The sequence below is a fragment of the Brachyhypopomus gauderio genome, chromosome 20 (genome assembly GCF_052324685.1).
Source record: "Brachyhypopomus gauderio isolate BG-103 chromosome 20, BGAUD_0.2, whole genome shotgun sequence".
Classification (NCBI taxonomy): domain Eukaryota; kingdom Metazoa; phylum Chordata; class Actinopteri; order Gymnotiformes; family Hypopomidae; genus Brachyhypopomus; species Brachyhypopomus gauderio.
The window spans coordinates 10,761,920-10,779,152 of NC_135230.1; the positions used below are offsets into that span (position 1 = coordinate 10,761,920).

At 46.8% G+C, this 17,233-nt stretch overlaps 1 protein-coding gene across 6 annotated transcripts; it reads right to left on the reverse strand.

Moving 5' to 3' along the window:
- Positions 1 to 633: 633 nt before the first annotated feature.
- ppp1r9alb (protein phosphatase 1 regulatory subunit 9A-like B) lies at positions 634 to 16,658 on the reverse strand. Of its 6 annotated transcripts, none has more exons than XM_076983170.1 (20): positions 16,499 to 16,657; positions 14,007 to 16,012; positions 10,476 to 10,608; positions 9,526 to 9,646; positions 9,124 to 9,228; positions 8,310 to 8,595; positions 7,911 to 8,063; positions 7,466 to 7,519; positions 7,060 to 7,289; positions 6,856 to 6,952; positions 6,571 to 6,712; positions 6,034 to 6,191; positions 5,478 to 5,841; positions 5,114 to 5,171; positions 4,939 to 5,010; positions 4,266 to 4,467; positions 3,718 to 3,762; positions 2,819 to 2,929; positions 1,789 to 1,977; positions 634 to 1,692 (listed from the first exon to the last, which is right to left on the reverse strand). In XM_076983170.1, the coding sequence occupies exons 2-20, from the start codon at positions 15,843 to 15,845 to the stop codon at positions 1,534 to 1,536; spliced, it is 4,518 nt and encodes a 1,505-aa protein (XP_076839285.1). In that variant the 5' UTR covers positions 15,846 to 16,012; positions 16,499 to 16,657; the 3' UTR covers positions 634 to 1,533. The 6 variants fall into 6 exon arrangements, 3 of the variants coding, with proteins under 3 accessions (XP_076839285.1, XP_076839286.1, XP_076839287.1); XR_013122640.1 differs by having other exon boundaries at positions 1,554 to 1,692; positions 1,789 to 1,913; positions 16,499 to 16,658; XM_076983171.1 differs by lacking the exon at positions 3,718 to 3,762 and having other exon boundaries at positions 16,499 to 16,656.
- Positions 16,659 to 17,233: the final 575 nt, after the last annotated feature.

A 17,233-nucleotide genomic window follows, 5' to 3' on the forward strand; every position in this document is an offset into this window, starting at 1 on the left:
ATACACAACAGTCACCCATGTCATTGTTAGATATTTTATTCACATTTCTTACAATAGATTAATATTAGATATATTTTCAAATCATACAAACATAATCCATTTGCCATGGCAATGTCTTCTAAACAGAGGCGGTCTTTGCATAGAGGCGTTCCTAGGCAATTGCCTTGGGCCCCTCCCACTGCAGCCCACTGTAGGGCCCCCCTGACTAGCTAACTTATTTCTCGCATATTAATGTTGATGGGCCCCCTAGCTAAATTCGCCTTGAGCCCCCAAATTGCTAAGTCCGCCACTGCTTCTAAAACAGGAACCAATGTCTGTGAATATCAGACAGGAACCAGTGTTGGCTTAGCGGACCAAACATGGTTCTGTATAAAAGAGAACCATTATGGGTTATAATCAGTTGTAGGACCTCCACTCTGATATTTGGGGACTTAGTCTAGATTCTCAAAGGCAGAGTCTCACCCACCCCAGGTCCCTTTAACAGAAATCAGTCTGAAATACAAAAGCGTCATATGTTCTTTATGGGGGGGTGGAAAAAAGAACTGTTAGGCAGTTCATGTAAAATACTTTTTATTTATTGTACATGTGAATTTGTTACCACATCACATAAAACAAAAGATCCCTCTCTTCCCATCACATTTACAGTGTTCCTTTATTAAAACAATATGTACAGCTGGCGATAAAAATATGCAAATATTTTTAAAAGTTCTTAAAAAAAGAAGTCTATATTGGGGGGAGCTGAAGAATATACACTTAAAAGTGCACATTTAAACCACCTCGCTGTGCTTGCTTGTCCAACCCTAAGTGCAGGTGTGTGTGCTTCATAATACAGACATTGAAGTGAGAGGTCATTAGGAGTGTTTAGGACACACAGCACCTCTGCTTAACAGGACTCTAAGATTGGTCTGTTGGCAAAACGTCTGTTCTCTGGTCAGATGACATCCATGTTCACAAAATCAGACCATGGAAAGTACATACCAGTCCTAGTGAAAAGAAATGAACGCAGAAACGCAGTTTTAATAACTTCATTCACACTTACGCCCTCTAGTGTGCACAACTGGTAACTACCACTCGATCACCTAATAACCTGATCTGACAGCTGGTAAGTTTTGAGACAGTCTGCATGGACAAAAGCATCTCATTGACACTAAAACCTACTTTATCACTGTAGCACATAAGTGGTACAGCAGTGTAACTAAGAGATCCTTAAGTTTTTGAGTTCAGAGGATGGCAATTAAATGTCCTATAGTATAAACCTATGAGCAATACAAGTGGTAAAGAAAATGATCAGAACAGACCATTGCAACTGCTTGAATGAGACAGAAATGCCTCGTGAACTTGATCGGCCTTTCAGGAAGTCCAATCTTTGTATTTACTGTTCCCAGCCAATCCAGAACTCGCATGTTCACTCGGGCACTACAAGGACGGTAAACCGTGTCCCGTGGGAACCGGCCATGACGACCGTCGCACGTTTGCAGGCCTGGCCCCTGACCGGCCAGGCTACAGGGCACCAAACAGGTCCATGGTCCTGCTTCAGCACGTGGACTCAAGCTTGGCCGACCTGCCGCCCCCACGCCGGCTCTCCCTCTCCCTCTTAGCCCAGTGCTTCTCCGCTTTCGCCTGTTCCTTCTTCATGTCTCTCACTTTCCTCTTAATGGTGGACCGGTCTCTGTGGCTCGCCACACCCAACTCCTGCACACGCAGAAAACAGAGTCTTGAATTTAGTGTTCGCAAGTTAAAAAAAAATAAATGTTACGTTGACGATGAATACCACGGCTGGGTTCCCACCTTGAGTTTCGTACTGTCCAAATCCAATAGGTGTTTGCCGTCCACGCCCTTTGCTGTGAATCCGGCAATGTATTGGTCCATGTTCATGCCCATTAACCAGTGACAGACCTGCTGATTGGTCCACTCTGAAAGGGGACGGTTTTGCCAAAAGTGGGGTTTCAGGATGGGAGCAGGCTCATCATCAAGGGTCTGAATGAGAACACAACCATGAACCACAAAACAAACATGCACACAAACACATCCCAAATAACAATAACAACGACAACAATGTTAACATACAAAATTATTAACCCTGATAATTTTAACAGCACTTAAACAGCTATTTCACATGAGCAAGGTCGTGCAGCAGAATCACACCATTGCAGTTCCACAGAAACGTTATTGGGACAGCTTGAATCTAGAGCAAGTGTAGGAATGAGGCCAGAGAGAGAGACAGAGAGAGAGAGAGAGAGAGAAAATTCTCAGAGAGATATCAATTCTGATGCCTTTTGTATGGTACTGGATGGTGTGTACATAGGTCAGAGAGCTAATTCTTGTTCCCTCCCTCAGTATCCTGACACACTGGCCCTCTACCCAGCCTAGAGGACAGATACACGTCCCCAGGTTGAACCAATGAGATCTGCTCATACACGGAGGGTGCAGGAACTCCATTACAGTACATGCAAGTGGGTCCTGTGTACATACCCTCCTGAGGACATACAGCCTAGCAACATACACACACACATCTGACAGCTGTCAATCATTTGTTACTCTCATTTGTCAATCCTCTCTCTCTCAGGACACAGCTCATTTGTCTGTATGCTCCTTTGCTTCATGTTCTAGATCTAGAGACTTTGCCCAGTCAGGTAACAAAAGACTGAATACCTGGCCCAGGGGTACAGGACACCTCTAGGGCTGTAGTGTCCTGACCCCAGGGGCTTTAGGGCTCATGGCACTAAAGTAAACCCAGCTGGTTGAGAACACCTGCACTGTAACCCACTCCAGATGTCCCGCGGTGAGATGGAGGTGACCACACGAGCCAGCCGCTCACCTCACAGGAGGAGCAGGTGTGGCCCTGGGAGTGGCCCCTAGGGCGAGGGTCTCTCAGCACGCCCGCCGAGCGAGGCCTCCCACCGTGCGACTCGCACACCGCAGATAAGCCCTGCAGCCGGCCAGCCACGCCCATACACGCGCACGCACACAGATGTGCACATGTTACACAATGACTAAGTATAGAATAGACATTTAATATAGGATCACTACATACATGTACTTCATCGTTAGGGAACGACTCGCACTAATGGTTATCTGTGCACCATCACGGCAACATTTACCCACAGAACACATGACCAACAGCTTCATTATCGACAGTATCGATCATTTGAACAAACAGCGATTTGTCTAATGGCACTGGGCCCTAGTGTGTCCTACACATTTGCATGGGAACGTAAAGTTCAGGGACTGCAGACACCAGGGATCATATGCCAAAAGCAATGGAAAACCTCCACTCACTAGTAGCAACTTCAGCATCTGTGGGATCAAGTGTTTATTTAATCACAACATCAGGATCTGTGGGATTAAGTGTTTATTTAATCACAACATCAGGATCTGTGGGATTAAGTGTTTATTTAATCACAACATCAGGATCTGTGGGATTAAGTGTTTATTTAATCACAACATCAGGATCTGTGGGATTAAGGTCCAGAAGAGAGCCGCTACACCTCAGGTAAACATGCAGTCTAGTTCTATGGAGAATTTGTTCTGAGAGAGAGAGAAACACTATGTAATACATTCCTCCAAACACACACACACACACACACACACACACACACACACACACACACACACACACACTTTTTCTAGTATTAGTAGAGCTAATATACAACTGTTAGTCCACTATCATCTACAGGGAGCGGTCACCCTGTACCAAGAGCCAGGGTCATACTGTACCCAGTCTAAGGAGCGTGAAAGGCGACTGGACCAGGACTGCATGGTCTGTTTCAGAGAAGAGTGTATGAGACAAATGCATCAGATCCACTTAGTGGTTTAGCCACAAACTGAGTCACACACACACACGCCAATGACACCACATCCTGCAAGGCCCACTAGCACAAACCATAGGCTTAAAAAACCCACCTCAAACCTAGAAGGGTATAAAACGACACCTTTATACGTTCTCAAGCCAAATGAATCGGAGCAGAGCATCGATTGAAGTGTGAGAACGATGAAGCACGGACGTAATTTTGGGGGGGGACGGGGGGGGGGGGGGGGGACATGTCCCCCCCACTTTTTCAAAAGCCAGCTTTGGTCCCCCCCAGTTTTTACGGTTAAAACCAAATATTTAAATAGCGACGAATCTATGTCCCCCCCACTTTTGAAATCAAAATTACGTCCATGCGATGAAGATCTGAGCGGCTGTTGGGAGATTCAGCACCTTCCTTTCCCCCCTCCCCCTCTCTTTCCTTCCATCACTCCCCCACTCTCTCTTTCTTCCTCACCTTATTTCTTCGCTCTTGCCCCTCCTGTGTATGTTCCTCCAGTGGTGTAGGGGGCAGGCTACAGCTGGACAGCGAGTGCTCCTTCTCCCTTTCTCTCTCCCTGTCTCCAAACCAGGAGAACGGCATGCAGGTGGGGATGGAGGTGACCGAGTCGGAGGGCGAGACGTTTCCACCCAACTCACCCACCAGCTCAGCAGAGCCCCTGAGTCGAGACATGAGACAATCCTAAGGCTGAAAACGAAAACGATCCTGATCATAACAGAATCTACACTTTCAGGAATGCTCCATTAAACTTGGATGAAGGCTCGTGTGAAGAACTTAACATGGCACCATGTGCACAGTTCCAGCTTTCATTCTTTTGGATTAAGCATTCCTTTAATTCACAGCTCAGAACATTCTCTGGATACCTTCACACACACTGAACCACAATCCTCATTTTATATCCATAGCAGGATTCAATCAAAACCAGTAAGTGATACCTTAGACCCAAATCCAATTCAGTTTTCCTAAGGAATTGCCTGTTCTACAAGGCAACACGGTCACAAAGCACATTTACTGTTACATAAGACAATGAATCATGTAATCAAAGCGTCAGGCATCAGTCCGTGAACTAAAACAGATCAAACATCTGAGATCTTCAGCGGATCTGACACTCCGGCTGGAAGAGCCCCACCTGCTCCCAACGGAGCTCCGCGGGGTGTCCTTGTCCCGCTTCCGTCCCTTCCCACCGGACCTGCGAAGACCTCTACGCCGCCACAGGACACAGAGGACACAAGGACATGCCGTTCAGAACACAGCTCCGGATGACAGAAAGGAGGAACGGACACATTTGAGGGCTCCGGTCTTACCCGAAATCTGGAAACCTTCTTTTGGACCTTCTTGTTGACGAGCTGTCACTCTCCTCGTCTGACAGAAACGTTTCATTTACATATGAACATCATGTACAGTCCTGCAGCACAAGGTTAATTTGTTCCCCCTTTCTGTATTAATTCTTAAATAAACAGGTTAGATAACAGGAGGAGAAATCTACATTTTCAGCTATTTTCATCAGTTGTCCCTAGTTGTCCCCCCAAACAATGTAACTAACAATAATCCTAAAATACCAGAGTAACATTTCATACACAGTGACAGTCAACAATCAATCAACTAAAGCAAGGATTCAAATGATTCAACAGATGAATAAATGAACGAACGAACAAACTGATTCGGCACCTTTGTTCTTCCTGTTCTGGCTACTCTCCTTCTTCTTGTATCTCTTGTTGCGGAAGTGGTGGAGGAGCCCGGTTGAGGAGTGGGTGGAGGGAGACTGGGGAGCAGAGGAGTCTTTAGGAGGAGACAGGCTGGACCTGATGCTGCCTCCTCCTTGTGGCGTGATGCCTTGAAGTGAGGGAGAACTCGACAGGTCGCCTGCTCGTCCTCCCGCTCCTCCTCTTCCTCCTCCAGGCCCGGGCTGAGACTCACACTCACTCTTGTGCTCGGTGCCCGAGTGCCGGGGAGGTACGGGTATGGAGAGGCGCTCCAGGTAGGAGCGTCTTCGGCTGGCTTCAGTACAGTCATCGCTCGTACTTTCTTGTCCCTACGAAAGGAAACGAAACAAAGGTTACATTACGACAGATCAATCCTGTTCATGAGGCTTGAAAAAAAAAGAAGCAAGCAAACAAAAATATTTTCAGTCGCAACTTTGTGACACCTAAAATACACCCCTGGGGCACACCGAGCTCAACAAAAATCACGCCTTTCAGGAACACAAAGTAGCAGCACAACTCGCCTGTGTCTGAACAGAGGACTGCACACTCTTAGCGGACTCTCTGAGTTTGCTCCGGGATGGTCTTTTACGCTGGACTCCCTGGGTCAGCCTTGCCTTGGCTCTGTAAGCGCTGCAGTCTAGACGATCCGTCACTGGTACCGCCTCTCCCAGGTCTGCTTCTAAAGAGCAACACACTGAGGTATGCCTTATTTATTACAACAACACACGAGCCATGACTTTCAGAAGCAAGAACGGTTTTGGAATCAGGGATTGGTCCCTTAGTGTAATGGAGAGGAACAGGAGAACAGGTTCAGGATCAGGGACTGCTGCTCTGTGAGTGCTTGAAGATAATGGAGGGGCACAGGGTACTTCTACAAGGACTGCTAATGGTACAGCGGGAAATGTAATACAAACAGAATACATTCCAATAGGAGGTGGTGGTAGAGATCCAAGAGTACCAATTATCATAACAGACCGCAGTATGTTGGGCTTTGTATATTGCCTGGTGACTTTGTATCATGTCTGAATGACAGCATGTGGTTAAGAGTTCTGCCGTACTGGACAGGAGGGTGTCTTGATCTTGTCCGATCCTGTCTGGAGACCCAGATCCTGAAGTGGGGCTACTCTGCCAGCTTCCTCCTTCCGGACTGCACGTGTCCTCGGGCTGGTCCGAACCCACTCGACCCTCCAGAACTGCAATCTGAAGAGCGACGGAGATGCTTACGTCACCCACACCATACTACACGCCAGCGGTGCCCTGAGTTTTGGGGAATTTCAATGTCCAACTTTAAGGAGATCACGCCGAGATGGGTGTCCGCATTCGCAGAGCGAGGCGAGGCGTACCTGCTCCTGTAGCCTGCGCAGACTCTGCCTGTAACTCCTCTCCTTCTCCTCCAGCTGCCCCTTCAGGTCCTCCTCCCTCCTCACCAACTCCGCCTCCCTGCAAATACAGAACAACCACACACCCTCACACTCAGAACCGGGCCATCGCACACAGAGCGCCGCACTGTTCCAGGGCCGCGTGCGGGGACGCCCGCGCCCTCTGACCTCTGCTGGTGTTGCTGGAGCAGCGTGCTGGTGTGGCTGTAGTTGAGCTGCAGGGCCTGGTGCTGGGCCTGGGCCTCCTGCAGCCGCTGGTTGATGGTCTTGCAGAGGGCTTGAGCGTCCAGCCAATAGGCCTCCAGCTTCTGCACCCGCTCACGGCTCTCGCCCACGCTCTTCTCCAGGGACGCCCCCCGGGCCTCCCACGCCAAACGGTCCGCCTCGCACGCACGCAACTACGGACACGGGCACGTGCGCACACACACGGACACACACGGACACACACATCGTCTTAAGGTTACACACAGAATAAGGTTTCCAGTGGGCCTGCCAGGGCAGAGCATTTGTTATTACCACCCAGTGTAAACGGTCACAGTTGGGGGAACAGGAACACGACGTTTCTGAAGCCTACCTTATCCTTCATCACCTTCAGCTCTGCTGAAGTCACAGTGTGCTTCAGATGGAGCTGCGAGACACACACGGAGGGTTAAAGAACGCAGCACACTAAAGAAACAAAGGACGCCATGTTTCTCTTGCTGCCATGACTACTGTGCACCACTGATTCCTGGGAACTCGCACCAACAGACACGGAAGGGACATGAGGGACCATCTCAAAGTGTTCTCATTACATTCTCACATATGTCCTCTTTGCTACCAAAATCTAATAGACTAGTTTTACTTCACATTTGGTTGTATCAGATTGGTTTTAATACATACATTTAATAGTATATTATTGCATTATATTAAAACCCACAGATTTATTATAGGGTCAATAAAAAAAGCATTGCAGTTCCTCTGGAAGTGGTAGTGTCGAGTGTGTAGAGTATTGTTTAGTATAGTACAGTTCTACATCATACCTCTCTAAACTTTACATCCAGCTTGCCGGGACTCTCATCCTCTGGTATTAAGATGCCTTGATTCTTCAGCTGAGCAAGCACTTCCTGGGTCAGATCAAAGTTCGCAGCCTCTTTTTTCTCCTGCTCCTTTATGCCCTTGTGAGTCGCTGCAGCCTGCATCACAGCAGCACAGAACGAATCACTCACTCACTCACAGATCTGCTCTGACTCATCAATCGATCGACTCATTCCCTCTCCTCCCTTTAACTGCACTACTCACAGTGCTTTCAATCTCCTTCGGCCTGTGTCTCAAACACAAGCGCAACCTTTCTCTCCAGCCTGTCCTCCTCTGGATCTGCCCCCGTTACCCTGCCACCCCCCCCCCCCCCCCCCGGCTCATTTATGCCCGTTTCTCCCCACCTGCATGGTGCTCTCGACGCCCGTTTCTCCAGTCAGTATGGATGGATTTAGCTCCTCCTCTTGATGCCTGGTGTGGTCTTCACTTTGGTAGGGGTTCTGGGGGGTCTGGTCGTCACCGTCAGACTCAGACCGAGGGCTCTTCTCTTCCTGCTCTGCTCCAGGCGTCTGGGGTGATGGGCTTTCCTGGTGGGCCTGATTCTCAGAGTTCTTCTCCTGTTCCAACGTTTCACATATTAGACGAGCCACTTCACTCTCCACCCCTGGCTTCTCCCGGCCAATCAGAAACCTGCATAGGCATGGTGTGCAATTCATTCCATATGTAATTATAAAACATGGGCATAGATTACAGAACTTGCTGACTCCATGTAGTAACTCACATTTTGTTGTGTAGTTTGTACATCTAGCAGTAATACATTACTGTATTCACATTTGTGTGGCTACGGGGGCTACATAAACCTAGGTCTAGTGACAACTTACACTGACAGGCAAAGGCTACTTAATACGACCTCTGTCAATCATTTGACAGTTTCCCGTTGAGATTCTATGCCCCATAGCAGATAAGACACTGAAAATCGGATAAATCTCTGGTGAATCATTAACAGATGCTCCAGTGCAATATTATTGAGCAAACACCAACACACCCCATGATATATTACCACTGAAGATCCCATAGTGAGCTACACTGGTGTTGCTTAATAGTGGAGTTCTGCATTTCCATGTTAGCAGTGTTTCCACTCACCCTCCAACAGTAAAGCCTCACCCAGTATTCCCTGCGAGTGTATGATTGACAGATCAGCTCTGTGTGTGTTCTTACTTCACGAGTCCTCTGGTAGTCTTCAGTACAGTGGCAGCGAACACTTGGGTGACCCCTACCAGACTGGTCCCGTCCACTTCTACTATCTGATCATTAACTTTAATGCTGCCAACAGACACAGCACACAAACACATTAATAATTGTATATTATTTAATAAGCACATGAGAGTGAGGTGTGATGGGCGGAGCTTATTCCATGCCCAGACAAATGCTCAACCATTTCGTGTGAACACTCAGTAATGTAGCAGTAGGTCAAACTTCAAAAGGGGACCAACTAGCATGAGGGTCCTTCATCCGAGTAAAAGCAAACTGATCCAGGATCAGCCTTATTTTCCTCACTGGCAATGTTAGCATGATTGGGAGAGGCGGAGCTTTAAGGGCCAGGTGGGGTCACTCTCCTACCGGCCATCGCGCTGGGCGGCCCCGTTCTCTGTGATGGTTTTGACGAAGATGCCGAGTTTCTCCAGGCCTTGGTCAGCCCCCACACCCATGCCAATGATGCTGATTCCCAGGCCATCCTCGCCTGTAAAGACAAGAGGATGAACACAGTGGGGGGGACAAGGGGAGGGGCCAAGAAGAGATCTGGTGCTTGCAGCGAATCAGCTTGGACAGGAAATCTACTGGGCCCTTCCGGAAGGTATGGTTATGTGCACGGCAGCTCCCGGGACCACTTCCAAGACCCAATAATGCAATACACATTCCTACACCCTCCACAGGACCAGTAAATGTTATCTATCTAATCCAGGGATGGGTGAGCCTATCCACAAAGGGCTGATGTGGATGGAGGTTTTGGGTCCACCAGAGCAGCAGCACACCTGATACATCAAATATTTGAAGACTGATAACCAGGTGTGCTCCAGCCTGGTTGGCATGAAGTTCTGCTGCCAGACGGCCCTTCATGGATATGGCTAACTACTGCTGTTTGAAAATCTCATAAAACAGGTCATTGCCTTGTTTCCTCTCAAGGTTTCTTCCTCATGCCCTTAGGGAGTTTTTCCTTGCCACTGTCGCCCTTGGCTTGCTCACTGGGGGCTTGGACTCGGACACTTGTAAAGCTGCTTTGTGACAACTGTTGTAAAAAGTGCTATATAAATAAAATTTCATTTTTCATTTTTATTTGCCATGGACACATCATACAGGAGATTCCTTTTTTCTGAAAAAGTCTAGTAAGACAAATATAATGTCAGTAGAGGTTTTGTATTCAAAGCCCAATTGAACATGGACCTGGCATTATTTGGTTTTTGAAAGACCAGCCTCTAGCTTCTCTAAGCGTAGAAGAGGGCCTTGTGTCACACACTGAGTAAAGATATTCATACCAGCCGGCCTTTACCATAGAGTCCTTTAGGCCTGACCTTTCTGGATCTCGACGGGGAAGACCTCCATCTTCTCCACCCTCTTCTCCAGCTCGTACTCGGCAGACGCAGCCACGGGATCCACCTCATCGTTCCTGCGGTCATACTCATGGTTAGAGTATGTACTAAACACCTGGGGGGGGGGGGGGGGGGGGGGGGGAGAAAACACATACACACCAGATTAGTCAAATCAGTTAGATCAAGGAGAAAAAAATGAGAACACACACCACCCAGACAGATCAGGAAGATATTCCACAAAGGGACTCTTAGCTGTTTAGCTACAGAAAAAAAGATTGCCAATGACATTTCAATTAGACGGTCCTCATGTGGCTTAAATTACCCAGATTACTGAGAACTCCTGCTTCCTGAAAATGAAATACTCCATGTAGGAGGTTGTAACAAAAGGAGACACACACACACACACACACACACACACACACACACACAGCATGGCTGAAGGTGTGTGCATTTGGGTGAGTTCAGTCCTCATGCAGGTGGTGGACTTGGCTTGATACACCGAATTGAACAACACACTCAGTCCAGCAGCACAGTTCAGTGAGTCAACACACTCACTCCAGCAGCACAGTTCAGCGAGTCAACACACTCAGTCCAACAGCACAGTTCAGCGAGTCAACACACTCAGTCCAACAGCGCAGATCAGTGTTCTTAAGTGGCACAAGCAGACCAACCATTTACAGTGAATCTCTCTCTCTCATCTTTCCATTTATCTGTCTTTCTCTCCCCTTCCCTACTCTTTTCTGCCCAACATTTTCCCCTTCTTTCTGCTCTTTGGTCAGGTCTCTCCAGTTGTCAGGGAGTAACTGCACACCTCTCAACTATGTGCCTTTCTTTGCTACAGTCAAACTGGCCTTTCTGTCCTCTTCTGCCTTTTTATTGTCTTTCTTTTCTTATTTCCTGTCTTCTTTTATTCTCTCACTGCGAGCCTTCTGGAAATGCAGACAGAGGACAGTTTATTCTAGCAACCTGGCAGGAATGAGATTTCAAATACTGAGCCCCCATTAAGCCTCAGTGAGCAGAGACTGAGAAACTACAGGCGTGAGTGTAATAATCAGGTCATCCATTAGTTCCACTGCTATTTGGGAGGGGTGGGTGGGGTTTATTTTAATTTTTTTTTAAAGAGCTGTGAGGTCTCAGGATTAAGATTTGGCTTGCGAACAAGCACAGGCAGACTCGAGCCATTCAGGGGTGAAATCCCGCTTAATCGCAGTAGCACAGAGGCCTGCTTTAGCCTCAGCTGCTGGTGTCAGAAGTCTCTCCGCTGCTCGCCAAAGCAGCTGACAGATGCTGTGTGTGTGTGCTGAGCTTTGAGAGCGATTGAATCTAAAAGAATGTTTTGGAGTAATATTTCACATAACTAAGCTTGGACAGTAAATAGTGATGCTGTGGTAGCTAAAAAAAAAAGATGCACACGTGTTTATATATAAACACTCAGGCACTGGATGGACAAGTTTGGAGGGTAATTTTAAGATGCCCATCTTAAAAAGGTCTTTTCACTCTGTCACGCCACAAACATCCGTCAGTTCAACAATCATCACAGTTCTTCTCTAGCCTATTGTGTGCTGATTCCCAAATGAGGGAAGTCAGAATTTACAATCTACATCTGGAGAGGAACAGGAAACAAACTCCAGAAGGCCAAAAAGGAAGAGCCAAAATGGACTCCGTGTCCACTGTGTCTACTGAACCAAAACATTAAATGATCAAACACAGAAAACGTCCAAAGGAGGAAACAAAAACAAAACACACAAACAAAAAAACAGGAAAAGGTTCATATTGGACCTATGAAATCAGTGGCTCTGAAAATGAACACACACAAGTGGAGATGATGGTTCAAACAAGAATATAAATATATGTCTATAAATACATGTAAATTGTAACAGCAACTGCCGTCATACAATATATAGAACTGCTATGAGTTGACACACGAACATGTGCTTATTGCAAGGCATATACATTACAGACTTCATTATAAATGACTGCTTCAGGACACATACAGACTAACATCAGGCCCTCTGTTCAACTCCCTCTCTCACACACACACACACACACACACACACACACACACACACACACACACACACACACACACACACACACACACACACACACAGAGGAGCTTTTCTTTCCTGAACAGGATCTGAGCCTTTCTAGAGTCCAAGAATCAGTCATTTGACCTCAAGCACAATGCACTTCCTGTGTGATAACCAATCCCAATTTTTCAAGTTATGGACTGGGATCTACATGGGTGTGCCAACATGAATATGCAAATCCACAAAGGGCAAAACCTTGTCATGGATAGGTCGGAGTTGAAGCATCCTAATCTGTGAGCCAGCGTGTAATGCTGAGATAAAACCAACGGCATTTCAAAAGCTTAAAACAAACCAATATTGGTATTAAATACTGATCCAAACCCCAAAACAGCATGCAAGAATATGGTGTTTTTGGTTTGGTTTTTGTCCTCCCTCAAAACTCTATCAAAAGCTCTGAAGTGATATGACAGTACTGCAATCACAGCAAACATTAGCAAACTCTCATAATTGTGCAATTAGCACACAAAGAACTGGATACGGGCGGCATGTCCAAACAGTACAGTCAGCGTTAGCCAAAATGCTTGCACAGAAACAGAAAATGGTGTTGGTGTGAATCACTCTCATACAGTGACCTAAAATACATTTTGAAGTTAGTGCAATTGTCTATTCTAAAGATTTACATTGCGGGACCTTGCGTGGTACTCAAAAAACATCTTGGATGTGGAGAAGATGGAAATGCAATTCAGATAGTAAGATCACCAACCTAGACCAGGATTCCTCTCATCAGACCTTTTAAAATAATACATTGAATTACCATTCATAAAACAGCAATAACAGATTCCAACTCAAGGTGGCCCAGTGCAGGTCAAGTTCTTGGCACATGGAATTAACCTCTTGCTCAGGGCTCTTACCTCTTTTCTTTTCAAACGATGGCTGTCAGTGGAAAAAATTACATGCCTGAACTGATGCATGCTCAGACAGGATTGTAGCTCAAGGAATAGCTAGCTTATACGCTCTTAAGTGTAACTCACGAGGAATGGCACTGGTCTCAGATCAGTGGAAAAGGGGCAAACTCTTCCATCAGTCATAGGAAAGCTTTCAGTCGCTGCTATTGCGCAACAGGAAAGTACCACAAAAGCAAAATACCTTTACAAGCATGTGAGATCTTGTAGGAGAAACATGCAGGAAGTGTACAAAATCATCCCAGTACCATTTCAGATCGACACATGCATTTCAAAGTTCCCAATAACAGAGTCATGAGCTTGACCAGTTCGGACAGGTAGGTCTGACAAAGGCAAAGAAGTGTTGAGAGATTTAGGTCAGTGCTAGAAAGCTAATACCATTTTAGTTTAAACAAACTGTCTTGTTAATCCAGAATGAGCTTTTAGCATTTGTGTATTTGGGTTAAATTTCCTCAATACAGCCAATACTTTGGTGTAAGTGATACTATTTACATGGTATTATAAGGGATAGTTCACCATACCTTGATAGGAGCAGTAGAGAACTTGATCTTCCTTCTTGGGCTGGGAGCTTCCTCTTCAGAAAGGCCCGAAACCTCGTCGTATTCCTGGGACCAGTCCAGCAATGGTTCAGTGTGCTCATCCTTTTCCTGGCAATCCAAATCTGGTTTATTCTCCCGTTCATAATCAAAAGCAGCATTCTCTATCCCACAAATAAAAGACCTCTTCCCAGACAGGTCTTTGTTCACGCGTTGTTGCACCTCTTCCACAACCGTGTCTTCAAACTCACGTTCTTCGTAATCATCCTCTAAAGCTTCAGTGACCTCCTCCGCCGTGCCATCTTCTTGTTCATCTTCCCCCGTTTCCCTAAATTCATCCTGCATGGTGCTGTCCTCCAACTCTCTCTCTCTCTGCCCAGATTCTTTCATCTCATTCAGCTCTTCCTGCACGAGGTCTTTCCGGGCACCTAAATCACTCACGTCCTCTTCCTCCTCCACCTCCTTCTTTTCTTCCACTTTCTGTAAACTTTTCTCCTCAGCTAACTCTTCCTTCCTTTCTTGATCCTCGTCTACAACATCCTGAGTCAATTCCGTTCCCCCTCTCTTTTTCTCCTCCCCTGATCCAACACTCCTCCCTGATATATTCTCCTGGAGGACGACTTGATCCTCCCTTTCTGAAACGTGATTGGTGACTTCCTCAAACACTTCGTCCTCAATGCGGTCTTCTTCATGGCCTTCACTCTCTGAAGATTCGTTCTGAACCACCACCAACTCAGCTCTGACTGTGGCCAACCCTGGAGCACCAACATCTCCTATGTCCTGCTCCTTTTTGGGGCTGCCTTGTTCCAAAGACTCCTTGGTTCCATCCCCTGCAGGAGAGCCAGAACTGCTGCTCAGAGACAACTGTTCGGTTTTCTCACTTGTAAACAGAACAGTTGGTTCCGTTGAGTTGGTTCCGTTAGCTGGAGTGATGGGGTCCCGGACATCCCCATGTGAAGGTAAGCTGCTTAACTCACATGGACATGTATCCGTCTGGGCCAAAGGGCTCTCCGGCCACAGCGAGTACGACGTAGGAGAACCGTCACTGTCTGGGGATGAGGGTGGATCCGAATGCTCGCTGGGTGGTGTGGACGGAGGCTGGGAATGGCTGCTTGGACTGTGGGACATGGATGGGCCAGAGAGGGACTCACTGTCGCTGTCTAACATGAAGCTCTCCAGTCTCCTGGAGATGGGTCCTGCATTCTTCAACATTACTCCAGCTTTGTGCAGTGCCATCTCAGTCTCACTTCTCCTTCCCCTCTTGTCTTCCCTGGGTCGGCTTCCGACCTTCTCACTTTCTTCTGACTTCTCCACCAGCTTCCTCACACACCTCCCCTCCTCCGACATACTGCGGACAGAATGGCCGGCGGCCCCGACGGCCGTAGTCGTCTCTGTCAGACAAACCTCTTTAAGGCCACTCTCAAACAGCTTTCTGGTCACTGAGAACTTCTCAGCCAGTGCCTCTTTATTAAATGAGATGTCCTCTGCCTTTCGCGTGACTTCCGGGGCAGCGGATTCCATGCTGGAGACACTGCTCATGCTAGACCTATACGAGGTGGAGCCTCGCGGTAATTTAGCCACCCCAGGTTTACTGATAATTGGCATGTCCTGTGGCTGCTGGCCATCCATCTGAAGGAAGATGTTTTTGATTTCATTCACACGACTCCCTGACGGTCTGCCACGTATCTCACTGGCTCCATTGGAATAAGGAGCCGAAGGGCCCTCAAAGGAGCATTTGATTGAATGGAAGTCTGATTTATATGCATTTCTGTGAGGGGAGGCGCTTCTGAGCACCCGGTCACTTTTAGGTTCACTCCTCATCATTTTAGATGACGAACCAACTCGTGCCAGCAATATGAAAAGATAAAAACGTATATGTATTAGCTAAAATCCCCCCATGCACGCTACGGCACAGCTTTGTTTCACGCAGGTCTGTCCACTAACTCCAAGAGCTTCTCGAAGAATGCCAGACTGCGCCGTGCTGCGGTTACCTACAAAAAAGGAAACAGCCGTCAATTATTTAGAAAATTGCGTGACGCGTTGTATTACAATTTTCCTACCATATTTCTTAAACATTTCTTATTTTACTTAATCATTACTTTCATCTTCATTAACCATTAGTTTCATAAAGTGTCTTTATATACCAGAGTTTTCAGTAAATTTTGATATCTACATTTGACATGGGAAATTGTAGGCAGCCTGTGGTAAATGTCACCAAGCGCAAAATATAAGCGCGTTCAAACATTTTGCTGTTTCTCCGCGACAATTATTTTAATGTGCTTTATCACAGGTTGACGAACAGTTTGTCACTGTGAACTCCGCAGTTAAATTTCTGTAATAAAACTACACAGGCTCCTATTATCTGGTGCGCTGCCACCGAGCTATCGTTCAGTTCAAACGACGCTGGACTGCAAATCGATGGCGACAACTTACTTTACATCACGGTACGGCCAGACTTAACGAGACTACTAACTCACCGTAACTGCAGTCATAGCAACAGGAGGAGAACTCACGAAATGATCCACGTACAGAAACAAGCGGTTATAAAGTTGTACCAGCCTTCACCAGCGTCCCCCTCGCTGCCTGACTGTTCCGTGAATATCCTTTGAAACAAACCTTATCCTCAAGTGCGCGCTCACCCCAATCGAGCGTCACGCTGGACGGAGTTTATCGGGAGCGCGCGACACAGAGGCGAAAGCGTCTGCGCGAAGGAAGGCTGGGAAACCCGTGGGAAAATGCCCAGTTTGGTCGCTGTAGTCCCATCCACATATTTGAGGAATTAGGTCCGCAACGAGGGACAACATACTTTGTCAGAGACCAGTAATATGATAAATACGGTCAGAATGTAACAGTATTGTCAATGCTAGCAATATTCTGGCAGTACTAGGGAAGCCAAATGTAACGCTCCACAAAGCCAACCCTAAGGGTTCTGTGAATCTGGAGCTGAAAGAGGCAATCGGCATGATTACTAAGCAGTGTAATGATGTCTTATGATGTTTAACGATATTTAAACATTTCGTATATGTCGAATATTTCGTATTCGGCCACTTTTACAGTGTTCTGCCAGCAGAAGCACGTGGTCTTATCTTTTTAAAAGTGAAGAATGTTTACTTCATCTTTAAAAATAAAAATATTTTCAAAGCCCATTCACTGGGCTCACCATGACTTGTTACCTGTTAACAATCTGTGGTGCCTGTGTCCATGCCATGGGT

Bases quoted from the DNA above. Each gene is read 5' to 3' on its own strand.
- ppp1r9alb (XM_076983170.1), bottom strand. From the start codon at position 15,845: ATGATGAGGAGTGAACCTAAAAGTGACCGGGTGCTCAGAAGCGCCTCC. The intron at 9,647-10,475 runs GTCAGGCCTAAA...TTGTCTTTACAG, and splicing joins CCCCGTCGAGATCCAGAAAG to GCGAGGATGGCCTGGGAATC. The intron at 7,290-7,465 runs GTAGGCTTCAGA...CCGTGTCCGTAG, and splicing joins TGAAGGTGATGAAGGATAAG to TTGCGTGCGTGCGAGGCGGA.